The sequence below is a fragment of the Zeus faber genome, assembly GCF_960531495.2.
Source record: "Zeus faber genome assembly, chromosome: 1".
Lineage (NCBI taxonomy): Eukaryota > Metazoa > Chordata > Actinopteri > Zeiformes > Zeidae > Zeus > Zeus faber.
Genome location: NC_137193.1, coordinates 62,240,050 through 62,267,352, shown reverse-complemented (window position 1 = coordinate 62,267,352; position 27,303 = coordinate 62,240,050). Strand labels below are relative to the sequence as shown.

Sequence of the window (27,303 nt, the reverse complement as noted above, 5' to 3'; positions counted from 1 at the left end):
TGTAGTTTTCCATGGCCTCCTGTTCGGGCCGGGAGACGTTTTACAGGCGACTGCAGGGGAGGGGGGTGCCTGGCAGGAGGTTGATTGCGCAGTCGTAGGGTCGATAAGGTGGTAGGGATAGCGCGCCCTGCTTGCTGAAGACAGGGGCCAGGTCCAGATATTGTGAAGGAACCGAAGACAGGTCAGGGCTCTTGGGGTCCCCCGGCGGCGCGTCCGGCGGCGGGGGTGAGGCCGAGCGGAGGCAGTGGGCGTGGCAGTGTGGGCTCCAGGCACTCACGCTACCCGAGCGCCAGTCCATCTGAGGGTTGTGGATCTGGAGCCAGGGGTACCCCAGGACCAGGGGGTTCAGGGGGGAATGAATGAGGAAGAACCTCAAGGACTCACGGTGGTTGCTGGAGAGTAGCAGCTTGAGGGGGGCCGTCTGGTGGGTAATCCGGGTCAGAAGTGATCCGGTCAGCCCCTTGACCTCGAGCGGTGTGGGGAGAGGGACGGGTGTCAGCCCTAGCTGGCATGCTAGTCCCAGGTCGAGGAAGCTCACATCTGCCCCGGAATCTATGAAAGCGGAGGAAGAGAGTGTTCCCCCCCCCCACGTAGCTGGGCGCAGAGGACGGGTGAGAGGGTTGGAGCTGGAGCGGCCGGAACGTAACCCTACCGAGAAGTTGCCCTCTCGTGGCTGGACCGGGCAGGTGGCACGGAGGTGTCCCAGCCGGCCGCAATACAGACAGGCACCGGTCTGTATGCGGCAGGCTCGCTCCTCGGGGGAGATCTGGGAGCAACCGAGTTGCATGGGCTCGGCATCGGAGAGAGTCGAGGGACTTCCGAGGCGCCCGAGAGTAGACCGCTGGAGGCTCTGGAGACCGGGGCGTGGCCGCCCAGGAGGGAGGCACGGGCTGGAGTCTCGCCCCCTCCCTCTCGCACCGGTGCTCCCGTAGCCTGTTGTCCAGGCGGATGGTGGTCTCCACCAGTTGGTCCAGGTCCGTGGCGCTCGTCCCGCCGCGCCAACTCGTCCCGCAACTCGTCGTTCAGGGCGCGCTGAAACACATACTGTAGGGCTCTGTCATTCCAGCCGCTTTCTGCGGCTAGTGTCCGGAACTCGGTGACGAAGGAGGCGACGCTACGGGGACCCTGGTGGAGGGAGAAGAGTCTTCTGGCGGCCTCCTTGCCGCAAACTGGGTGGTCGAAGACGCTCCTCATTTCGCGGGTGAACAGATCGTAGGAGAGACTCACGGGGCCCCCCTGACTCCAAATCGCGGAACCCCAGCCGAGAGCCGCCCCTCTCAGGCGGGAGATGAAGAATGCGATGCGGGCGCCATCGGAGGCATACGACGATGGCTGCTGCTGAAAAACCACCGCGCACTGCACAAGGAAGGTGCGGCAGGTGCCAAAATTGCCGTTGTAGGGCGCTGGAGCTGGAACGTGGGCTCAGGGGGGATGCGAGAGGCACTGGGAGCCCTGGCGGAGGGAGGAGGGAGGGCCGGAGCAGGGGGGGCCATGGGAGAAACCTGCAGGCTGCTGATGGCCGCCGAGATGGTCCGGAGGTGTTCCGCCATGTCCCGGAGGGCCTGTTCAAGTTGACCAAGCAACACTATTTGGTCCCGGAGTCCCCTCTGTGTTGGTTTGGTCCATGTTTTATTGGCCAGACCGTACTGTCACGATCAGGGTTAGGAGTGACCCAAATGCACGACACGGGGAGACGGGAGGCAGACAAAGGATGTTTATTAGCCCCACGGTAGAGCTGGCCGGGGGGACCCGGTCAGGTAGGGATGGAGCAGGGCTGGGCATGGATGATGATGACTGGGAGGAGGGGTCCAGGATCCGGGTGGAGAGATGGGGAACCGGGCTGGATGGAGAAGGACGGACAGCCTTTGTCAACGAGCGGAAACAAGCAGGTAAACCGGGCTGGCTGGAGATGGACGGACATACTGGGTTGACGAGAGGAGACATGCAGGTAAGGGGAAGACGAAACAAAGAGACATAAACTAGAGACTTGAAACAAGCACTAGGAGCTAGGAACTTGGAACTAGGAATGGAGCCAGTAGCTGTACAACTCGGGTAAGCTAGTTGATTGTCTGGCAACGAATGACTGGTAAGCTGGAGACTAAATACTATGTGGAGTGATGCAGGTAATTGATCCGAGGTGTGTGTATTATAATCACGTAAGCGTCAGCGGAGAGTCCTTCTTCATCAACTCTTCATCGACAACAAAGAAACTACAAGCGCTCACACAGAATACTGGCTCCAAGAAGACCAGATGGGAAACCACTTACCATCATAGCTTAACCCCACTACTATCATATACTGTGTCGAGGTGCTGAGCTGTACACGCACTAGTGCTCCGCTCCAGGTCAGCGGGGAGACAGTTGCTATCTTTCCAGACTACACTGCAAGCGTCACCAGGGCCGGGCTGCATTCACAGAGGTTAGGAAGCTGCTCTGTTACCACCAGGTCGTCGGTGGGGCATCCTGTTCCCAGCCCGAATCCGCAACACGCACAATGGAGAAGAAAAGGAGTTCACTGAGACGATCAAAGCAATGGCCTACATTAAGAAGAATATAATCCGTACAACAGAGGTTGGAGTGTGAATATGAGACTGAGCTTCATGTGCTAATACCATATTCTAAGGGGGAAATAATTTATGTTTGCATTAATAGGAGGTGGGGAGGTAAAATTGGCCTGACCAAGATTCAACATTCAATAGGTTATTTGTCACATAAATAAACAATAAGACTGTTTTCGGCAGCTGTTAATGCTTCCTCTCCTCTTCTTTTATTATTTTTTATTTCTGGGCGTAAGCAGTTACAGGCCAGTGATGCTCTATTTCATTCCATGGCCAACTTTAGAATGGAGAATACTTGTTTAAGCATACTATCACTGTTCTTGTTAAGGCTATTGGTTCCAGTCCTATTTTATTATACAGTATAGTTTGTATTAATATTTCTTTGTGTTCCTGTGATATTATACCCCAAGGGGGCAACAACTTATTTGTCTGTATTCATAAGGGGTGGGGAGGTCGCTTTGTGATGTATCAGAGCTTCCTATACGCCGTGTTTATTTTTTTATACAGCACTGCTCACCCTCAGCCATGAGCTTGCGATGCTCTGATGCATTACAGGGCAAACTTTGACGGGGAGACATGTGTATAAGCACATTATCATTTTTTTTTCCTTACAGTTTTTTTTTTTTTTTTTCTGTTTTGTGTTTTTTTATCATGTAGCAGAAGTTTCCAATGTGCTATCTGAAATACTTTCATGAAAGATGTTTGGTGGGAGCTTAAGCGGTTGGCTCTCGTGTTCTCCACCACAAACACTATACTGTATGTGTGGGTTTGTTTTGGAAGGGTACTATGTTCATCTTTTTTTTGTAGGTGTTGTGGGGGGTGCCAGACAAGTTAATCTATCGGACTTAACTTGCCAAATGTCTGTTTTACTTCTCACTTGCTGTTATGTTTTTACTTTTATAGATCTCAGATACACAACTCTTCAAGATTAACATGACTGACTCCAATACTCATAGAGGGTTGGAAAGCTGATCGGTCAACTTTGTGAGTTGGAATGTTAAATCACTTAACCATCCAGTGAAGCGCAAAAAGGTATTTACACATTTTAAACAACTTAAGGCAGATATTGCATTTCTTCAGGAGACCCATCTATGTACAACAGATCATTTTTCACTGAGAGGGGCATGGGCAGGACAGACATATCACTCTAACTTCCACTCAAGCTAGAGGGGCAGCCATACTAATTGACAAACCATTTACAATGACAAATGTAGAGGCGGACCCCACAGGGTGCTATGTTATTGTGATGGGGCAACTTTAAATGTTTCCGGTCATCTTGGCCAATATCTATGCGCTAAACAGGGACAACCCTACGTTCTTCTCCAATCTTTTCTCTCGTTTGGCAAACATGACCTTATTCTTGGCGGTGACACAAACTGTACAGTCTCTCCTGTCTTGGACCGTAGCTCACCCAAAACAGACTTCCCTGTCCAAATCAGCATGCTCAATCCAGTTTTTTCTAAAATCATATGGTGTGGCTGATGGGTCGTGGTTCTGTAATCCTACTTCCAGAGGATACACCTTCTTCTCCCCAGTCCATAAGACCTACTCCCATATAAATATATTTTTCCTGGATAAAAGACTCATTCCTCTCGTTACCAATTGTAAGAGGAACCCTTCACCCAATTCATCGCATCTGAGATCCCATTCAATATTCCTCCATAATAATCAAACTCCAGGAATGTCCTCCTTAACTATATGGGAGACGCTGAAGGCATATCTACGGGGCCAGGTCATCTCATATTGTGGGTATAAAAAAAACACTGCACGTCTTAAAGAGGTGGCGGATGAGATACTGGAGATAGATAGGTTACATAGCCATCTGCCCTTTGCAGACATGATGAAAAAGCCTATGTCATTGCAGGTTGAGTTTGATCTACTGACAACATGACAGGCTGAGTACCTCATCTCTAAATCACGTCATAGGTGCTATGAACATGGTGAAAGGCTGGACGGATACTCGCTAATCAGCCACGGCAAAGGATTGCCAATCAAACTTTTCCTGCAATCAATGATGAGCAAGGCTCGAAAAGCACGAACAGCCTAAAAAGTAACTCATGCTTTAAAACTTTTTGCTAGTCAATGTACTCTTAAGACTCACCTGTAAGCCCCTCTGCACTGGAATATCTTTTTAAGATCCTGCGTGTCCCCTCTATCGACCCGGGGACAGCTGCTGAGTTGGAGGAGGACCTCTCAGCCAAGGAGATAGCATCAGCAATTAGATCTATGCAAAGTGGCAAATCTCCGGGGCCGAACAGTTACCCCACAGAATTCTTCTAAAGATTCTCAGACCAACTCTCCCCTTTATTACTGTCAGTCTTTCAAGAATCACTTTCATTGAAATCCCTACCTCCAACCATGCGCCAGGCAGTTATCTCTCTAATCCTCAAGAAAGACAAAAACCCTCTTGAATTTCGTCCAATTTCTCTTATAAATACAGACGCTAAAGTCCTTGCCAAAGTCCTGGCGCATTGCTTGGAGGGAGTTCTACCCTCCATCATATCTCCTGACTAAAATGGTTTTATTAAGAACAGTTATTTTTTTTAGCATCAGACATCTTTTGAATATACTTTACGTTCCTTCTCCAACAGGTGCGCCAGAGGTACTGCTTTCACTAGATGCGGAAAAGGCATTTGACCGGGTGGAGCGAGGCTATCTTTTAAGCACACTGGAGAGGTTTGGATTTGGCCAAAAACTCATATCATCGATCAAGATTTTATATACATCCACGATGGCTGCCGTGCGCACTAACAATCATTCCACCTACTTTGAGCTCCAACGCGGCACAAGGCAGGGGTATCCATTATCTCCACTTCTAATTACAGTTGCCATGGAACCACTTGCTCGCGCTCTGAGGCAAAATGTCGATATCAAGGGAATCCAGCGTGATGGGTCGGAGCATAAAGTTTCGCTTTATATGGATGATATGTTGTACATATCGCAATCCCTTTTGAGTCTCCTCAAATTAATGGTCTTCCTTACAGAATTTGGCAAAATATCTGGCTACAAGGTTAACATTCATAAAAGTGAGCTGATGCCTGTTGGTGCTGGTCGGATGCAACATTTCCCTTTAAAATCAGCCCTAAGAAATTCAAGTACCTCAGGGTATGGGTCACACATAGCTATAAAGATCTATATGCAGCCAACTATCAGCTCCTATCATCTAATCTGAAACAGGATATAGAGCGATGGGACCCCCTGCCTCTTTCTCTGGGCGGAAGAATTAAATGCCTAAATTCCTATACATATTCCAGTGTCTCCCGGTCTTCCTAACAAAATATTTTTTCTCCAAAGTACATAATCAGATATCTACCTTCATTTGGAACAAAAAAAACACCCCGAATCAAAAGAAGCATACTTCAGAGACCCCGGAGGAGGGATGGCGTTCCCAAATTTCCTGTATTATTATTGGGCAGCCAACATAAGAGCACTGCTATACTGGGTGAGAAATTATGTCACCATCCCTCACTGGACAATACTGGAAGGGGCGTCCGTTGGGTCCACTTCAGTAGCCTAACTGTGTTCTAAACTACATTCACACAGCCTATTTCTAGCTTCACTTCTAACCGGATCATCATACATTCAATCAAAATATTGAATCAGTTCAGAAGGTAAGGTCCTCTCCCTTAAGGATCTGTCGCAAGCTGCGCCAATTTCAAAAAAACATATTTTTATTCCATCAGCGATGGATGAGGCCTTTGCTACTTGGACTAGAAGGGGTGTGGCAATTTTGCTTCCTTTGAGCAGCCGGTGCATTCCCCAATCACAATTTTATAGGTAATTGCATCTCTGGAACTTTGTACCCTCGAACTCAGATTGCTTTCCATCATGCCCCCCCACCTCTCTGTTAGACTTGATTTTTAACTGTAAATCGGCCACAAAATGGGCTATAAGCATAATCGATGAACTACTCAACACATACAATTTGGCACCCTTGGATCTACTTAAAAATAAATGGGAAACAGACTTAGGTGAACCAATCTCACATGAACCTTAATACGGGGAATCTTCTCCTCTTCCATATGTCTCAGGCATGCCGTTATCCAACTCAGAATTGTACACCGCATGCACTGGTCCAAAGTCAGGCTTTCTAAGATCAATACCGACATAGTGTGTGACTGTCGCAGGCAGGCTCCAGCCACTCTGCTGCACATGCTCTGGACATGCCCAAAACGTCACATGTTCTGGCAATCCATCTTCGACACCTTCTCTGGGATATTGGGAAGAGCAGTGGAGCCGTCCCATTCATTGCACTCTTCAGTTTGGCCCCCAGGTGGACATCCCTCCCAGTGGGAGAGAAGAAAGCATGATGGCCTTTTGTACTCTCCTGACCATGAGACTGATATTATTTAAATGGTAAGATCCTACTCCACCGACATATAGCCATTGGATCAGGGAAGTCATGTCCCAACTGAAATTGGAGAAAATCAGATACGCTGTCAGAGGGTCTACTTGGAAGTTTTATACTATTTGGAAGCCTTTCTTGAGAATTCTCAACCTTTGTTGAGAATATGGAAGCTAACAGCACAAGGTTACAAGAATGTAACCATTTTTTTCCTGCCATTTCACTCTATTTTGTGTTATTTATTTTCCTTCTTTGATGTCTGGCCATGTATGATGTTTATATGTTTATGTCTGGTATCTGGAGGCTGGGGGTAGGGGATTTGTTTGTTTCTTTTTCTGTTGGTCTTGTTTGGACCTGTAATATAATGTGAAAAACAAATTAAAAAGACTTTGATCAAGAAAGAATTCAAGTTTGTAGTTTTGGAGGTTGGGTCTTTGTTGGAACTAGTACATGCCCGTTCCAAATTTAAGACTTTCTAAGAAATTTTAACGGTGCCCGTTCAAAATGTAAAACTTTCCAAGACATTTTAACGTCAGTTAAACAAAATGCCAACGATTCAGACCTGTGTCCTGCATGCCTGTTCAAAATGGCCCAAAACGTAAGGACAACTTTGCAATAAAAAAATGAGCACCAAATGTTAAAATATAGGCTCATTAGAACTTCAGGAGAATCATTCAAGTCTAGGTTTCTTCAGTCAATGATTCAGTCACGTTTATGTGGTCTGCCTGGCGCTCCGCTTGCTGCACAGGGGTGTCCTCCTCTCGCGTGCATGTGTGACACTGACGTGCTGACATGTCACAGCCAGGTTGTTCCATTCTTGTCTACATCACATTGCGAATAAAACATATTTTTCTTAAAACAAGGTTGATATCATACATCTTGTGGCTTCTACAGGAGCCAAACATTTTTTAATGTACATTGCGTAATATTTCCATATGTACATTTACAAATGTAATTTGCAAAGCGCCATTATTTTAAGCATGTGAAACCCTAATCCTAACCATAGCCAACTACGAATTCTACAATTCTGCACCATTTTGTTATGCATATTGATGCAATCGCCTCATGTGTAAAGTAGTTATTAGAGTAAGTAATACTTATAAACCACCATAGGTATGGGTGGAAAAACAACATGCATGTGCTACTAAGGTTTAATTAGGTCGAGGAATATACCAGCGTTGTCAGAATTTACATATGTAATTTGCAAAGCCCTGAATTATATGTTGGGCCATTTTAAGTGGTGCCCCCTATTGACACTACCACACCTCTAAGAGTACGTGTCCAGAGCTGTGCAAATCATTTGACCTTATTTTGGTAGCTCTTTTAATTACTGAGATATAGGGCTTCAAAGGTGACTTCTGGTCAGGGTCCAAAGGTCAATATCTCAGTTAAGGGTCCACTGAAATGTCTCAAACTTATTTGTTAACCTACAAGATGAGACTCTTCCAAAATGATGTTTGGTTCCGTTCTACGACAAAGTAAAAGCAAAAATCAGATTTTTTTCATGTAGAATGTGAATGGGAGAAGGATGCTGAGGATGGAGCTGCCAGGCAAGAGGAAAAGAGGAAGGCCAAAGAGACGGTTTATGGATGTGGTGAGGGAGGACATGCAGGCGGTTGGTGTAAGGGAGGAAGATGTGCAGAACAGAAGGTATTGGAGGCAGATGATCTGCTGTGGTGACCCCTAACGGAAGCAGCCGCAAGAAGAAGAAGAATGTGCAGAGTTGTTTTTTTCTTACTTTGTCATAGAATTGAATACATACAGTCAGATACAAGGCAAGACATTGTACTTGACATTGCTCAAACATGATTCAGAATTAAGGAACAGAAATAAATCTTGTAGAAAAATATACCAAGGCTGAGGTTAAAAGTATAATCAGAATCACAATGAACAGAAATTAAAAAGAATTGGCAGGGATCGAGGAAATAAGGGAAATAATCACTGTTCCTCAGACTTCTTTTCTATCACCCCTATTAGACACGAATGGAACAACCCGGCTGGACGTCTTTACATGACGTGTAACATTTCAGTTTTTAACATGTTAACATGTTATTTTCTAACGTGTTAACGTCATTGATGAAGTCACACATCAAAAAACGGGTCAAAAGTGACACGTTTACACGTTGTTTTTTTGACGCGTTAACACGCTATTTCTGACGTGTTATTTGCTCTTATGGCTTTCCATAGTTTGTAACGTGTTAACGTCATCTATGATGTCAAAAAACGGATTGTTTCCCAAACGTCACCTTGGGATTTTCTCAGGACATTCTTTTCAGATCAGATACAGAAAATCATACAGAGGGTTTTTCCCGAGGTTGCTGTTGACTCAGAGACAGGGGTCTCCACTTTAGTGGAGTGGCGCTATCAGTCCTTGGTTCCGTCGCTCAGGACGACGTGAAAGAGTTTTAGTATAGCCGATTGGAATTTGAGGTCTGTGAATCTTGTCATTTCATTACGGATTCCGTCAACGCCACTCTTGGTTTCGAGTGATTATATTTTGTCCCGTAGTTATTTAAATGTGATTGGAGTCTAGCAGGTTCTGATCGTCTTTTATGATTGAGTCTAAACTTTGTAGTTTATCTTGTATCTGTTTTTGCTGTTTAGTCTTATATTCATTGGACCAAAGAGAGTGGAGAAGTGGTCTACCCACCCACCCATTACCCATCTCAATTTTGGACGAGTAGTTCCTCACGTTTTTGTTTCTTTAGAGTATTCGAATTTCCCCAGAAGTGTTATTTTTTTATATGGATTCCTGAATTCCTGGCTTCTAACATGCTGGTCTCTTTTTTTTCTTACTGTATTTTTATACTGTTTCAATGTTTCACCATAGTGAAGATGTGTGTTCTGGTTTTCTGGGTCTCAATTTTTTTTGTTTGATAGGCTCCTTAATTGCTTTCTGGGGTTTTTTTTACATTGATTGCCAAACCATTTTTCATTGTTCGTTTTTTGGGGCATTTCTATTTGAGGCCTTTATAGTTGATAAAGAGGCTGAAAAGCCAAATATAACATTAAGGATTTCTACTGCCCTGTTTACATCTTCCCTGTTGTATGGAAAGGTTTTTATTTTTTGGTTTCCACAAACTGGTCTGATTGGACTCGTTATTGCCTAATAGCGTTTTGGTAAGTTACCTCACTACCTTCCTTCCATTTTTTTTTTTTAATAGTATATAGGTTGCTTGGCTTTGATGCTTCATGTTTGTGTGTTGATCTGTTCAGGCAGACTGTGGTTTTGCTGTGGTCAGACAGGGGAGTTAGTGGGCTGACAGTGAAAGCTCCGAGAGACACCAGGCCGAGGTCAGTAATGAAGCTATCTCCTGCACTGTTACTCATACCTCTCGCCAATTACGTTTGTCCCATGTCATCGACGTATACATGGAAGAGTGCTCGTAAACCACGACTCTGGGGTCATCCGCCATTCCAAACCGTGCGCTGGCCCGGTTTCTTCAGCCGCAGGGATCCCGGAAATGATTCCATGCTTTTACTTTTCTGCAACACTCCAAGAGAAAGAAAGAAAGAAGCCCCGCTCCTTCCCTCCCCAGTGTCTGAATAATGGGCTGCCGGAACGACGGGCACCGTGGGCAGTCCCCGCCCTCTTGGGTAGATCGTACTTATAAACACTCCGGCAACGGAGAAATTGTGATTCTTATATATATATTGTGACAAATTTAGTTATGGAATGGTAGGAAATATGTTATCGTGATAGCATTTTTGGCCATATTGTCCAGCACTAGTTGTATGCCATGCCTGCTGACAGCACAAGTTAAAAAATAAAAATAAAAAGTGAGGGGAGAACGGGACCTTGGACTTCTAAACCTGAAATAAGTTTTCATTTACAAAACAATATGAACATAGGCCTAAATTGGCTAGATGCTTCCCCCAAGTGGTTGGGACACAGAAAGCACTAATGTTTTGGGTCCTCTGGGGCCCAGAGGGAGCAATCTGGGCACAATTTGTACTTTTTATCTGTAATGAAGAATATTACTTGCTGTAGCTCAGAATATTGGTGATAAAAAAATCTATGAGTTTCAGAATATTTATTAGATGCCTCTTGCTTAAAAAAACATGTACGTATATGATTGCAAGTATGGCTTTATGATTCAAACCCAAATTGAAATAAAATAAATGTAGGTGATCTCGATCCATGATGAAGATGCTGGTTGTTTCTCATTAGGTCCAGTGATCCTAATCCTGGATGACAGGAGGTCCATCTGTAGGGAGCAGCGTTAGGTCAGGAAATTCCTTTAAAGGTCTTGAGGTGAGCCCATATTATAGTTTAATGTTAGAGGAATTTCATTTACAATACAGTTACAGCAAAAAACATGGTCCCATTTTTGAAGTATATTCAGTGATCTTCATAATACAAAAGCTTCTAGCCAAGCTGCATTACAACGAGCGTTGTTTTAGGTACCACAATAAACAATAAATGGAAAAAATTCACTGCATATCTGAATTTTCACTGCATACATGTATGAACGTATGTATATGTATGTGACAAATAAACCTGTTGAATTTAATTGAATCTTGAATTGGAATGAGGTGTAGCAGCAATGCCTACTGACGTACATTATTTTAACAATGAATCTAAGTAGATATACAAGACAAATAGCTACTGTAACAGGGTATCACGTTAACACAGTTATAACCAGTTTGCATACCTAGAGGCTTAACTGCAAGTATTCAAGGAAAAAAGCCTTTAGTTATTATTTTAGGTGATGGATATTGGCTAGTTAACTGACAGGCTAAATCAAGTTTAGGCAAACATTGTACTGTAGCAACCAATGTCACATGAAGCCGGGACATAGATCATGTGGGATTCAATGTGTCCCGCATCAATGTCTGTCTGTCTGTGTCCATCTATCTGTCTATTCGTCCGCCCGTCCGTCTGTCTGTCTGTCTAATACAGGGGTGTCAAACTCATTTTAGCTCAGGGGCCACATGGAGGAAAATCTGTTCTCAAGTGGGCCGGACCAGTAAAATCATGGCATAAAAACTTAAAAATAACGACAACTTCAGATTGTTTTCTTTGTTTTACTCCAAAAAGAACTTCGTCTCAGTGTATCTACAAAGCCATTAGACTTTAAGTCACAGCCTATCTGGGATTGAACAAAATACAAAATAAATAATAAATAAATAAAACAACTCTTTTATGTATCAAATACCTCATTTGTCATTTCCACCTATTAATCCTGTGCTAACTCAACAAACCATACAAACCGAGGTAGAAACTATTCAAGAGGGTTGATTTACTCTCTGCCTTGTAGGCTACACTATTTATTGATAAAAAAATAAAAGCTGTGCAATGCATGAACAATTTCAACAAACCAAGCTTATGAACTGAAGTGACTGACATTATTACAGTAAATCACACACTGTTCATTTTCTTTAAATTTCCACAGAAGACAATCATTTTCACAGAACTATATCAGGGTGCAGTATCTCATGCAGCATTTTAACATTTACATTACATTTAGTCATTTAGCAGACGCTTTTATCCAAAGCGACTTACAAGGGAGAATAACATTCAAGCTACATTGCAACAGAGACATTAGTGTAACAATAAATACTGCTAAGTAGTGCTAAGTAATTGTAAGTTAGGAGAGGAGGTACTCTCTGAAGAGCTGGGTCTTCAAGTGCTTCTAAAAGACAGAGAGGGAGGTCCCTGCTCTGGTGGTTTTTGGCAGCTTGTTCCACCAACCTGGAACTACAAATGAGAATAGCCTGGATTGCCGTGGTTGTACGGCCGGCAGGGCCAGGCGACGCTCATTTGACGAGCGCAGCATCCGGGGGGTAACATGTGCTTTTACAAGAGCATTTAAGTAGGTGGGAGCATTCCCAGCAATCACTCTGTAGGCCAGCATAAGAGACTTGAACTTGATGCGAGCGGCTACAGGTAACCAGTGGAGCTCGATGAGCAGCGGAGTGACATGTGCCCTCTTTGGCTGGTTGAGGACCAGTCACACCGCCGCATTCTCTATCATCTGCAGTGGCTTCACCGCACAGGCCGGCAAGCCTGTTAAGAGGGCGTTGCAGTAGTCGAGACGGGACATCACCAAGGTTTGTACCAGCAGTTGAGTGGCATATTGGGTCAGGTACGGCCTGACTTTTCGGATGTTGAGTAGTGCGAAGCAGCAGGACCGGGAGACGGCGGCAACATGGTCCGAGAATGTCAGTTGGTCATCAATAATGACATCTAGATTCCTTGCAGCCTTGGTAGGAACAAGAGATAGAGAGTCAATTTTAATATCAATGTTGTGATAAATACCTTGTTTGGCCGGGAAGACCAGCAGTTCCGTTTTCGCCAGGTTTAGTTGAAGATGATAATCCTTCATCCATGTGGATATGTCAGCGAGACAATCCGAGCCTGCGTTTTGACAGTGGGGTCGTCAGGCAGGAAGGACAGATAGAGTTGAGTACCATCCGCATACCAGTGATATGAAAAGCCATGTGAGCGGATGATCGGGCCCAGTGAGGTGGTGTATATGGCAAAGAGGAGAGGTCCCAGCACCGAGCCTTGGGGCACCCCTGTGGTGAGGTTGTGAGGCACAGACAGCTGGCTTTGCCATGTCACACTGAACGAGCGCCCAGTAAGGTAAGATTCGAACCAGGAAAGTGCACTGCCCGTTATGCCCATACTTGAGTGTACTTGTATGGACAGGAGTATGCTGTGATTGACAGTGTCAAATGCAGCTAAGTCTAGCAGAATGAGAACCGAGGATTTGGCAGCAGCTCTAGCAGTTTTTAAGGCCTCTGTCACAGACAACAGGGCTGTTTCAGTGGAGTGACCACTTTTGAACCCAGATTGAAGTGTATTGAGAAGGTTGTTTCTTGACAGGTATTCTGTTACCTGTCTAGAGACCGCCCTCTTGAGCAGTGGTGCTACCCTAGCCACTTTGAAAGCAGAGGGGAATGTGCCAGAAGTGAGGGAAGAATTAATCAAATGTGTGATTGCCGGGGTGACAGTCGGTGATATGGCTTGAAGGAGGTTAGATGGGATCGGATCTAGCGGACAGGTAGTAGGACGGTTACATGTTAGTAGTTTAGATACCTCACTTTCTGCGAGGGGGGTGAAACCAGGGAACGATGAGCCTAGGGCTGGAGAAGACAGGTTGTGAGTAAGTTGTTTAGTGAATTGGCTGCTGATGGCTGCCACTTTGTTAGTAAAAAAGGAGGCAAGGCAATCAGCAGTGAGGTTAGTAGCTGGAGGAGGTGGTGGAGGGTAAAGCAGAGACTTGAAGGTGGAAAAAACTTACATGTGTCTGTGGCACTGTTGATCCTATCGTTGAAGAAAGCCTTCTTTGCCGCATTGATGCTGGAAGAGAAGGGGCACAGCAGTGTCTGGTAGCTTGCAAGATCTTCAGTTGTTTTGGATTTGTGCCATTTCCTCTCGGCTGCTCTGAGGTCAGTGCGCGTTGTCCGAAGGGTGTCAGTCAGCCAAGGGTGCGACTGGGTTGATCGAGCAGGTCTGGTGGATAGTGGACACATGCTATCCAGACATGAGCTCAAGGTGGAGCAGAGGGAGTCAGTGGCATCATTAACCTGTATAGAGGAGAAAGTGCCGTGAGGCGGAAGAGAAGAGGAGAGCACAGAGGAGAAGTGGGTGGGAGACAGGTTGTGGAGATTGTGGCGGATGGAAACCATGGGTGGGGAGGTAGGGGGTTGTTCTGGTAGCTGGACATTGAAGTAGATGAAGAAGTGGTCTGAGAGATGAAGAGGGGTGACCCTTAGGTTGTCTGTGGTGCAGCTCCGAGCAAGAATGAGATCAAGCTCTTTGCCAGCCTTGTGAGTCGGTGGAGTCGGGACCTGTCGTAGATCAAATGAGCGAACCAAACACAGGAAGTCAACCGAGCTCGCACTGTCCAAGTGGATGTTCATGTCTCCGGGGACGAGCATGGGACACTCATGCTCAGGAATTGATGACAGCAGGGTGTCAAGCTCATGTAGGAAGTCACCTAGTTGTCCTGGTGGACGGTAGATGACGACCACATAGGCTTTCACCGGAGCAGTCACCAAGACAACATTATATTCAAAGGAGACAAAGTTGTTTAAAGGCAGCAATGGATTAAATTTCCATGTGTTGGAAATTAGCAGGCCAGTCCCACCACCACGGCCAGATGGTCTGGATGTGTGGGAGAATGTGTAGTTTGTGGAAAGTGCAGCCGGGGTTGCGCTATCTTCCGGTTTAATCCATGTCTCAGTGAGAGCAAGGAGGTCCAAAGAGAGGTGGTTGGCATGACCAGAAATAAAGTCTGCCTTGTTAACTGCAGATCAACAATTCCACAAGCCAACAGAGAAGGAGGTCTTTGCAGTAGATGTTTGCTGCAGAGACCTGAGGTTACCCAGATAGCATAGGCATTTGTTATAACGAGGCTTTCTGGGTGACCTTGAAGTTGTAAGCGGGGTTACATCAATATCAGGCATCAAATCCTAAATGGTAGCCAATTTCAGAGTGTTATTCGAGTGCTTGTTTGTGAGCCTTGAGCGCAGCTTTGTTTTATTGATGCTCATTACAGAGAAAACTTGCTCACAAAGAAATGTGGTTCCAAACATGCACAACACTTTTGCAGCAAGGGCTGTCAAGTTGGGGTAACGTGGCAAAAGATACTGATAAAATGTGTCCAAGCCAGCTGCGGCAAACTTGCCCTTCAAATCTGAGTCACACTGCAAGTCTATTATTTCAAGTTGGATGTTGACGGGAAGATCAGAAGCATTTGCGTTGAATGGCGAGCAAAAAACTTTGAAGTCTTTCTCCAGTTCACCAAAAATCTGAAAGCGTGTCAACTCCCGCAATAGTCCCGTTATTTTATCTTTGAACCGCTTCATGTCTGTGGTATGTTGGGTCGGGCACACATCTTTCAGACAAGGAAAGTGAGCTGCATCACCACCTGCGAGTTGCGTCTCCCACAATGACTTTAATGGCTTTTAATGGCTACGTATGTGAACGCACATATGCTGTCATAATACTGCGTGACAACTTTGTTGCGCCCTTGCAGCATTTTGTTCAAGTTATTCAAGTGCTCTGTAACATCCACCATAAATGCAAGGTCCTGCATCCATTCGGTGGACTGAAATTCTAACACTGGTTTGCCCTTTTTTTCCATGAACTGTTCAATTTCCTCTCGTAATTCAAAGAAACGCCTCAGCACAACACCTCGGCTTAACCATCTTACCTCAGTGTGGTATGGCAGCCCATAATTGCGGTCTTTCTCTGAGAAGGCTGTCAGACTGACGGTGATTCAGGCCTCTGGATCGGATGAAATTAACAGTTTGGACGACCACTTTCATGACGTTATCCATCTTTAATGCCTTGCAACACAAAGCCTTCTGATGCAAAATACAGTGAAAAGCCCAAAAATCACGTCCTCCATTTGCAGTCTGCACTTTCTCTCTGAACTTTGTCACAACACCTGCTTTTTTCCCGACCATTGAGGGCGCACCATCTGTAGCCAGGCTGACAGCGCGGGACCAGTCCACTTCGAGCCTGTCCAGTGCGCCGACGAGTGCGGTGAAACTATCAACTGCTGTTGTGGTGTCCGTCATTGGCACCAACTCCACAAACTCCTCGGTGACAGTCAAAGTGTCATCAACTGCGCGGATGAATATTGCCAGTAGCGCAACATCAGTAATGTCCGTGCTTTCGTCAATTGCAACTGAAAAAGCAATAAATGACTTTACTCTGCGCTTCACTTGGCTGTCAGATTCCGCCGAAAGATCAGAAATCCTGTCTGCAACTGTATTTCTTGTCAGGCTGATATTTGCAAAAGCCTGGCGCTTTTCAGGGCACACAATCTCCGCAGCCTTCAAGCATACATGTTTTTACAAATTCCCCCTCAATAAATGGCTTTCAAGCCACTGCAATTTCAAAATTTCAATTGCAATTTTAAACAGTTTGCTTGCTTAACATAATTGCTATTGCGACACCCACATTTAGAACAGCAGTTTCATTCGTTGAAGATTGCAGCTCAATGTTATGCTTTGCAAAACCATCTCGCTTCCTCGTGTGTTCGACACCCCTGCTCTAATATGTTTTTGTTCAGCGTACAGGTGGTGGGTTGGGCTTATGACAGTTTAAACACGCAAGGGACCTCTGATTGGCTGGCCGTTGTTTATTCGCGGCGATTCGAGGGTTCCTCACCTGCCATTGGACAGGACTGAACCCGTCCATGCCTACCATTGGCTAGAAAGGCAACGCCACCGAATTTCAAACCGGGACGTTTCCGACTCGTTCAGATGGTGCGTAGCGGTCGCGAGGTGCCTGCGAATGGTTTTGGTAGTTTTTAATGTTTCCGCAGAAACGAAGATGGCCGTGACCCTAAGGGGATTCATAGAACTCAGTCCGCCAAGGAGAGGAGACAGCAACAAAGAAAACGATGTCCCCGTGTTGAGTTTGATTCAGTTTTCGAAGGCCCCGTTCGTTACGTTCGGATCCGTGAAGTTGAACACGTCGAAGTCGGCATTTTTGCGTGTTGAAAATCCCACCGTGGACGCCGAGGCGGAGGTCGTAATCGAGAAAATCCCGTCATTTAAAGGGTTTTCTGTGGACCACACTCGGTTCACAATTAAGGTAAGTTGAAATTAGAGCTCTCAATCCCTCAAAAATGGTTGTATCGTCACGCCTATGGCGTCCTTTTTTAGACATCGTTAAATTCCACCCAAATGCCATGCGGATTATGAACCAAAATGCACATTTCAAAATACAATACATGTGATTTAGTTGCGTTCCCATCTATTTCTTTGAGGACACATTGCTCAAGAGGACGAGTAGACATAACTACACTATGTTGTTATTATTACACTGTCATACTTTTTGTTTATATGCATGACAATTCATAATTTGAACTAAACTAAAATGTCATGATCGTGTCACCACGAGTTGAGAGGAACGAGACAACAGTAGAATATAGTTTAGCTGATGAACTGTGTTTTATTTGCTTATTTTATGACTCTTTATTTAATATTTGCATAAAATGAAACATAATAAAATATTGTGAAATTTCTATGTCGATGTATGGATGAATAGATCGATATTTTATCCATCCCCAGTCGGAAGGCAATAGTCATAAGACATACTCTACTGTGGCCTTTTGTCCATCATACCACAAAAGATGGAACGGCCAAAACCAAATGAAAACGAATTTCCTTTCATTTGCTTGTTTTTTTTTTTTTTTTGCAGCCTGAAAGTTACTTCACTCTCACGATCACCTGGACCCCAGCAGAGGAAGGCGGGATCCGGGAAATAATCATTTTTAATGCAAATGGAATCTTAAAACACCAAGCTGTTCTACTTGGCAGAACAGAAGCCTCGAAGACGAAAAAGGTCCCTTGTCACATTCAAATCTTCCCAATTGCCTCCCCGATAACTTAAATGTTTGCCGGTCACTGTTTACATATGTACAGCATACCTGTAGACAGCATGTGGTGATGTTCAGGTGTGTCCAGGAAAGCCATTTCTGTTGTTAATGACTATTGGAACAGGTCTCTGTGATTCAAGAGCCTGTCTGTCTTTATTTATTCCATACTGTAGGTCGTGACCTCAAAAATGTAAATAGTACTTATATTTTAGTTACTAGTTGCTATTCCAACAGTTACTAGTAAATATTTTAGTTCCACTAGTCAAACTGTATGCGCTACTACTGTAATACTTATCTATTTCAGTTTTACTATTCACTATTAATGGAGTACTAGTACTTATTCATTAGGAACTAATGCCTTTTCACATTGTTACAAGTAACATTTCTATTTGTACTAGTAAAATTTTAAATTAAACTATCAACAACCTTTAAGGACGCATCTCCCTACGTCACTAGGAACGCCCCTATGGGCAAGTAAGGGGGACATTCAAATAGTTGTATGGCGTGAGCTGTCAGGGGACACCTATACACCTGGAAGAGGTTAGCTGTGTGGAGAGTCCACCGCTCGTCTGACAATCCCTGGCAGCGCGTTTCAGTCCGATGGAGTAGTACATCTCCCCCCCCCCCCCATCGCCATCCACCCGTCATCCAACTTGTAACTAAAATAGAAGTACTGAGTTTAATTAAAAAGGAATTAGGTGGTCTTATGGATTAAATGTTTAAACGGCTTGCCACACAGATGCCTTTTATGTGTTGTACCTTTTGTGTTTCAGAAAACCTTATGGGATTCCATAAAAAAGAACAGGGTAGGTAGGCCGCCAGCCGTTATCAGGGGCAAGAAAACTGAACCCTCCATGAAGATATCTTCCCATAAGACCTTCCAGGTGTCCAGGAAGCCGAAATACAATCGGGAAAAGCCCCGGAGCCCGCTCGTTTCACTCAACGAGGATCATGCCGGCAGGGAGAGATCCCTATCAAAGTGCAGTCCCATCAAAGATCGACAGGGGCAGCAGAGGGCTTGTGAACCCCCTGAGAGGACAATGTCTCTGGCTTTGTCCAACGTAGCGTGTCCTGAGGACTTCCGGAGGAACTCTCCTCTTGTCCTGCTTGTCCCAGCTGCCAAACTCCGCGAGCCCGATGACATGTCGGCTTGCCCACTGGGCTTAATGGGAACACCTGAATGCATGGAGCTCACCAGGGTGCTTAACAGGACCCTCTCACCGGTTGGGACACCAGACAGCCTTAAACGCCTCATGCCTCGTATCCAGATGCCGGAAAGCCTGCCTGCGGGCTCTCTCTCCGCTGCTGCTGATCACAGCAGCAGAGTGCTCACCGGTGCTACAGAGCTGTCTGTGAAAGACGCCCTGGCCCTCATCGACTCTGATCTGCACCAGGTCAACTACAGCCCTCCAGAGGCATGCTCCAGCTATGACTTCTCAGATTCTTTGGAATCGGTGGCTGGGAATCTCTGCTATGGGCCAGATAAACCAGTCCACGATAGCCCTGGACAGCCCCCCGCAGGCAAGGAGACGAGGTGTACTTTCTTCGTCAGCAAAAAGCCGGTCACAAGCCAGGTTATTGCGACAAGGGCTGACAATGTGGGCAAGGAAGTCAAAAAGCTTTCTTTTACTTCTGCCACAGTCACCAAGAGTAAAGCACCAGTGGCAGGGATGCCTGTTGAAGTCGGCAGCTCAGGTGGCAGGAGAACGAGGAAGTCTCGGCGGAGGCTAATGGAGAAGACACTTGAACTGTCTAACAGATGCAGCCCAAACGTGTCGGTGCCAGGAACCCCGGACCTCCCTGTCATCGACTCCGGTGGCAGGATGGACATCTGGCGGAACTCCCAGGCTACCAGCTCTCTCTGTGACACCATGCTGCCGCACTGGCAGACAGTCTCCCTCGGCCTTTCTCCGGCAGGTAGCGGTCCTCCTGTTCCGGACGTCTTTCCTGTTGCCTCTCCACTCTCGCCCGTTCACTTCCTACCACTGGCGACCTTCCCTGTCCACACCGAGGACAAGTCTGACATGGCGGCGAGGGGCAAGAAGAGGAAGAGCGATGAGTATTTGAGGAGCAAGGTGAAAGTTGAAGAGGCAGAGAAAACAGACCGTGTGAAAAGACGCAGAGCAGCAGCTGGTGTCGCGAGGGAAACGTTAAAATCGGCGTGTGAGAAAAGGACAAGTGTGTCGGAGAGACGGCAGCCGCGACCGGCGGGTGAGAAAATGTTTAGTGGATTTGTTCTTGATTGCAGAACTGGTTTCCCAACTGTGAAATGTGTATGTGTGCAAAATAATACTTAAGTAAACAAGAGGGCCTTGATGCTTAGTGAAACCTATGATTGTCTATAGTTTGATCATTTTGGTGGTATGGCATCGTCAAAAGAATAAGATACAATTTGTTGTGTAACTTATTGATGAGAATGTGAACTAAAATTTCACCACAGGCTCAGTTTGTGCCATGTCCTCATTGTCTGCGAAGGCCACAAGGCGTGTGGCTCGCGCTCAAGCCAAACAGCCCAGCTCCAAACCCCAAGGTATGGTGACATCCGATAATGTGCGTCTGCTATACCTGCAATCTCCCCAAGACTCCGTCACATATGACGGGCAGACAAAAGTAGAACTAATTGAAGAAATCTCTTTTTAAAGGTGCCCAGTCTCTCAAGTCAGTTGGTGGACAACCCGTGAGAATGGCAAAAGTCATTGGGGTGGCTCGGGGAAAGCTGACCTTCATCAAACCTGCTCAAACGGGTATTTACATTTTTGTGCTCTATTGTCCATGACCATTTTATGTCAATGTTGCCGTAGTCTTTGCTAACTGCGGGAAATTGGTTTTCTTCAGCGATACCAAGGCACCCGATGCCGTTTGCCGCCAAGAACATGTTTTATGACGAGAGGTGGATTGAGAAGCAGGAGCGAGGATTCACCTGGTGGATCAACTACGTCCTCACACCGGACGACTTCAAAGTCAACACCAAGGTTGCGAAAGGTAAAGCGATGCTGTGTGAAATGCATTGATAACAATACAGTGAGGAGACAAACTGGGTGCGGGAGGAGGGTCTCTTTAATTCAGCTTCATGTATACCCATTTTCCACCAATTAAAATCTAGTGCTGGTTCTGGACTGGTGCTTGTGCCGGTTTGCAGTTGGTTCAACCTGTAAACCTCCTAAGAACCAGGTGCCTTTTCCACGGGAAAAACGGGTCAGAAAGCCATGTCATTACGTCACTGTAGATGTCTGCAGACGTCTTTTCATCAGAATGGGGGATTATTATTATTATTATTATTATTATTATTATTATTATTATCATCATCATCGCTTATGTTTTTTGGTGTACTGTTTTTTTTAAAATTTTTTTATTTAGGTAATGAGTGGGACAGAACATGATAAACATCTAATGTAAACAATGAAAACAAGTTTATTATTATTAATATTATTTTTTTGTGGTGAAAACTGGGACAATTTGGTAGTGAATGTTGAAAACCACAACAAATCCAGCAGTCCACGGAGCCCAGAGCTCTGGCAGTGCTGCCGCTGTTGTGTAAGCTGCCGGTGCTCTGGCCTCCACGAGCTGCTCCGAGTTTATGCCTTCTAAGAATATAAAGAAAAAGTGTGCTCTGACTCAATAAAATATGATATATTTCACAATATTTTCATTTAATTTGTCCACTTGACAGCTCCATGGACCAGATTCTATGTCCATGAATTCCGCACTGCTGAAGTGGTAAAAAAAATAAATGGCGGCCACAGTGTTTTGGTAGAGCTTGCTTGTCTGTGCCCTGGTTTTTTGTTGCCGGTCTGGAACCCGTTTTCCAGTTCCAGACCCGGTTCTTTTGCTGGCGAAATGCGAAGAACTGGTTCCAGATTAGGCACCCTCTTCAAAATGCCTTGGTGGAAAAGGGGTCATTCACATACAGCCGCGAAGGAATCGCCCATATGATTCTTAGAATTAACCCTAACCCTAACACCCAGTTGTCCGCGTCTTCTGCAGTGAACGCTGTGTCCCTCGCCATGAGCAGCGACGCCAAATTCAGTGTGCCCAAAGCTCCCACCAAAGAGGAGATGTCCTTCAGCATGTACACGGCCAGACGGCGACTGAACCGCCTCCGTCGCTCCGCGTGTCAGCTGTTCGCATCCGAGGCCGTAGTCAGAGCCATCCGGAGGCTGGAGCTTGAGGTGGAGGCCAAGAGGCTTCTGGTCCGTAAAGACCGCCATCTTTGGAAAGACATAGGTAGGACTCAAGAAGTTGTAGCTTCAGAGTGCATTTTTTGTTTATTTTGAATAATTTTTTTTTTCCTTCCACGTCTTGCTTGACATACTGTTTTCTCTGTTTGGATCAGAGGGAATGTGATGTTCTCTCCTTGTGTCTGTGTTTAAAGGGGAACGGCAAAAAGTCCTCAATTGGCTCCTTTCCTACAACCCCCTGTGGTTACGCATCGGACTTGAGGTAATCTCAAAATATTTTCTATTTATTTTGTCCTTTCTCGATGCCCTTACACTTCAGGTGAGCCCTAACTCCACTGTGCAATGCTCTCTATCAGACCATCTACGGTGAGCTGATCCCACTTGAGAGCAACAGTGACATCTTGGGTCTGGCCATGTTCATCCTTGGACGGATGCTCTGGAATCCCGACATTGCTGCCGAGTTCAGGCATGCCAATGTGCCTCATCTGTACAAAGACGGTAAACAAGAAGGCACAAATTATAACATGTACTAGGTATTGTAGGGGGGGTGGAGTCGACTCATTGGAGCATTTTGTTTTATTTTTTTTATCTCTCTGAGAGAACGATGCTATCTGTGATAAATTAACTAGTGGACTTGTTCTCTGATATCATGTTAGACATGGACACCGTCCGGGTCCACCCCGGTTGAAAGCGTTACAAAGCAATGCTGCCTTCATGGGCTCTAAAAACTTTAATGTGTGTCGAAAGCGATGCGTTCATGGAACCTGGAAAACCACCAGCTACCACCACCACAAGTATATTTCAGTACAGTTAACTAAAACTACTCCTAAAAACTAAAAATAGGTGTGGAAAAACATTTTAGTGAAAACTAGACAGAAAAAAATGAACACTAACAAACTATATTGTGTATTTAGATAAACTAACTAAACTAAAAATATACAGGAAATGTCTTGAGTTTGATTTGTTTTTCTAGTCAATTTGGTTAAATTTGTCAACATATAGTGGTTACAATACAATTACCAGTTCTTTGTAGACAGATAGTATTAATAATGATTAGCTTCAGTAACTCAAATGCCACGGCGATTACACTATTGTGGTACTCAAAATATTTTCCAAAGGTTGGCGGGTCTGTTTTTAAATGGAAAGATGCTGATGCAGATACAGTTTCTTAATTACTCAAAATAAAAGGTGACTAAAATGGCAACCATATTTTCAGTTTCCACAATGCAAGGCTAATGCCTGGTTGCCAGCCTGGCAACCACTTTTAAAAATTTGTGTTGAGCCCTGACCCAGTCAGCAAAATGTTTTTGCTCCATCAAGCTAATTATCTTGGAGATATGGTTTGCTTAAGTGATACACTTGAGAATCAAAATGCTTTATTGATTAAGGCAGTGAATTGTTCAATTGTCAACTTATTGGGGGTTTTGATTTAGTAAACGTGTCATCCAGTATACTGGACTTTTGGTAAATATGTTGCAAAATGAACACGTTTCCAGTTTGCATTCCAAAAGAAGATGTCAAAATAAAAATATGAATCCTGGCCATGATTTACATTAAACAGGTTCTAAACAGGTTCTTTAGGTGCTTGAAGTGCCTTTTTTAATTTCGTCTTTAGAAAATGAAACACCTTGAAAATAACCTTTTGAATTCTATTTTTTACTGCCAGTATGAACACTGACAAAAGGATAGCTTCCCTATTTTATTTCTTTTCGACCCAGGCCATCATTTTTAACTTTTCATAGCACAACCTCGCTATACCTGAACCTTTTTGTTGTTGTTGTTTTTTTGTCTCAATATTAGGCCATGAGGAGGCACTTTCTCGCTTCACCCTCAAGAAGCTCCTCCTTCTGGTGTGTTTCCTGGACAGAGCCAAAGGGTCTCGGCTGATCCAGCACGACCCCTGCCTGTTCTGCATGGATGCAGAGTTCAAGGTAAAGCCATGTCAACAACGCACACCAGAAAGTAGGGCTGAACGATTTGGGAAAATTATGTAATTGCAATTTTATTTATCCATCTATCTATCTAGACCAATACTTCCATTTCGTATGCAATGTTTTTTTGTCTTATCTTTAGTTCATTATCTTTTGTATCATTTACTAAACACAAGCAATAAATCATTCTTATAGTATGACAAACACAAAAATAGTCAATATATTATTGTAGGCCAGGCCCATGTGTTATGATGAGATTAATTGATGCATGAATTCATATAAGTAATATATCTTTATTTAACCATTGAGTTGTAAAAAGAAAAACCTTCCATCACAGTACAATATTGACTCTTTGATATACTTAAAGCCTTGTAATTATTCAAATCTAAAAATTAACTTTTGAAAAATATGCAGTTTTTCAGCAGAAATGTATTACTTTTTTATAAAAATTATGCGCACTTGCATCCACATACAGTATATGGCGCACTGCCCCACAATCGCGATTCTGGGTTCTATAATTATATAATTCGCCGCCCCTTGCGTGAGCACTTCGTGTCCATTACGTACATTTTAGTATTTTTAGAGCTTATAGAGCTTATTGTGTCGGGTACAAACTGTTCTACCATGGAGTGGATAGCAGGAGAAATGGGGTTGGGATAGTCTTGAAGGAAGAATGTGTCAGGTGTTTTGGAGGTGACGAGAGTGTCGGACAGTGTGATGAGCATGAAGCTGGAAATTGATGGGGTGATAAAGAATGTGGTCAGTGCATATGCTCCCAAGTTGGGTGTGAGATGGAAGAGAAAGACGAATTCTTTAGTGAGTTGGATGTAGTGGTGGAGAGCGTCCCCAAGGGAGAGAGAGTGGTCGTTGGAGCAGATCTCAATGGGCATTGTGGCGAAGGGATCAGAGACATAGGTGTTGGGTAGGTATGGTGTCAAGGAGAGGAATGTGGAAGGACAGATGGTGGTGGATTTCACCAAAAGGATGGAATTGTCTGTTGTGAATACCTCTTCAAGAAGAGGGAAGATCAAAGGGTGACATACAAGAGTTGAGGAAGGTGCACACAGGGGGACTACATCTTATGCAGGAGGTGCAATCTGAAAGAGATTAGTGACTGAAAAGTGGTGGTAGGGGAGTGTGTTGCTAGGCAGCATCGGATGGTGGTCTGTAGAATGACTCTGGAGGCCAAGAAGAGGAAGAGAGTGAAAGAAGAGCCAAAGATAAAATGGTGAAAGTTGAAAAAGGAGGAGTGTTGCATGCAGGAAGAGGTAAGGCAGGCTATAGGTGGAAATGAACGATTACCAGATGACTGGGAAACAACTGCAGAAGTGGTGAGGGAGACGGCCAAGAAGGTACTCGGTGTATCATGCGGGAAGAGGAAGGAAGACAAGGACTCTTGGTGGTGGAATGAGGAAGTACAGGAGAGCATAGAGCAGAAGAGGTTGGCGAAGAACAAATGGGATAGTCAGAGAGATGAAAAAATAGACTGGAGTACAAGCTGATGCGGCGCAAGGCGAAGAGAGAAGTGGCAAAGGAAAAGGCATACGACGAATTGTATGAGAGGTTGGACAGAAAGGAAGGAGAAAGGGACTTGTACCGATTGGCAAGACAAAGGGACCAAGCTGGGAAGGATGTACAGCAGGTTAGGGTGATGAAGGATAATGATGGGAATGTGCTGATGAGTGAGGAGTGTGTTGAGAAGGTGGAAGGAGTTCTTTGAGGAGTTGATGAATGAAGAAAATGAGAGGGAGAGAAGAGTGGATGATGTGGGGATAGTGGATCAAGAAGTGCAGCAAATTAGCAAGGATGAGGTGAGAACAGCATTAAAGAAGATACAGAGTGGAAAGGCAGTTGGCCCAGATGACATACCTGGGGAAGCATGGAACTGTTTATGTGAGATGGCAGTGGTGTTCCTAACAAGACTGTTTAACACCATCCTGGAAAGGGAGAGGATGCCAGAGGAGTGGAGAAGAAGTTTACTGGTACCCATCTTCAAGAATAAGGGAGATGTACAGAGCTGTAGTAATTACAGGGGAATGAAGTTGATCAGCCACAGCATGAGGCTATGGGAAAGGGTAGTGGAGGCTAGGTTAAGAGGAGAGGTGGTGATCAGCAAGCAGCAGTATGGTTTCATGCCAGGAAAGAACTACAGATGCAATGTTAGCTTCAAGAATGCTGATGGAAAAGTACAGGGAAGGCCAGAGGGAGTTACACTGCGTCTTTGTGGATTTAGGGAATGCATATGATAGGGTGCCGAGTGAGGAAGAGTGGTATTGCATGAGGAAGTTGGGGTGGCAGAAAAGTATGTAAGAGTGGTACACGATATGTATGTTGGCAGTCAGACAGAAGTAAGGTGTGCAGTTGGTGTGGCAAAGGTATTCAAAGTGGAGGTGGGATTTCATCAAGGATCAGCTCTGAGCCCTTTATTGTTTGCAATGGTGATGGACAGGTTTACAAATTAAATCAGGCAGGAGTCTCCGTGGACTATGATATTGGCGGATGACATTGTAATCTGAAGCGAGAGTAGGGAGAAGGTTGAGGAGAGCCTGGAGAAGTGGAGGCATGCATTAGAGAGAAGAGGGATGAAAGTCAGAAGGAGTAAGACAGAAGACATGTGCCTGAATGGGAGGGAGGGCGGCGAAAAGCTGAGAATGCAAGGAGTGGAGGTGGAGAAGGTGAGTTCAAGTACTTGGGGTCGACCATCCAAAGCAGCGGGGAGAGGTGAGCAAGCGAGTACAGGCAGGGTGGAGTGGGTGGAGAAGAGTGTCCGGAGTGATCCGTGACAGTAGGGTTCCAGCAAGAGTGAAGGGGAAGGTCTACAGGACGGTAGTGAGACCAGCTATGTTGTACGGTTGAGAGGCGGTGGCACTGACAAAAAGGCAGGTGGCTGAACTGGAGGTGGCAGAGTTGAGGATGTTGAGATTTTCATTGGGAGTTACAAGGA

At 45.0% G+C, this 27,303-nt stretch overlaps 1 protein-coding gene across 1 annotated transcript in view; it reads left to right on the top strand.

The window, feature by feature from the left end:
• Nucleotides 1-17,199: 17,199 nt before the first annotated feature.
• aspm (assembly factor for spindle microtubules) overlaps nt 17,200-27,303 on the top strand; it is a gene marked incomplete at its 5' end in the record, with an annotated part of 36,726 nt that continues 26,622 nt past the window's right edge. The window contains 10 exons of the mRNA XM_079998220.1: nt 17,200-17,463; nt 18,073-18,216; nt 19,024-20,461; nt 20,691-20,780; nt 20,893-20,994; nt 21,086-21,232; nt 22,235-22,474; nt 22,623-22,690; nt 22,785-22,926; nt 24,229-24,359. Coding sequence (XP_079854346.1) covers nt 17,200-17,463; nt 18,073-18,216; nt 19,024-20,461; nt 20,691-20,780; nt 20,893-20,994; nt 21,086-21,232; nt 22,235-22,474; nt 22,623-22,690; nt 22,785-22,926; nt 24,229-24,359 — 2,766 coding nt within the window. The remainder of the gene's footprint in view (nt 17,464-18,072; nt 18,217-19,023; nt 20,462-20,690; nt 20,781-20,892; nt 20,995-21,085; nt 21,233-22,234; nt 22,475-22,622; nt 22,691-22,784; nt 22,927-24,228; nt 24,360-27,303) is intronic.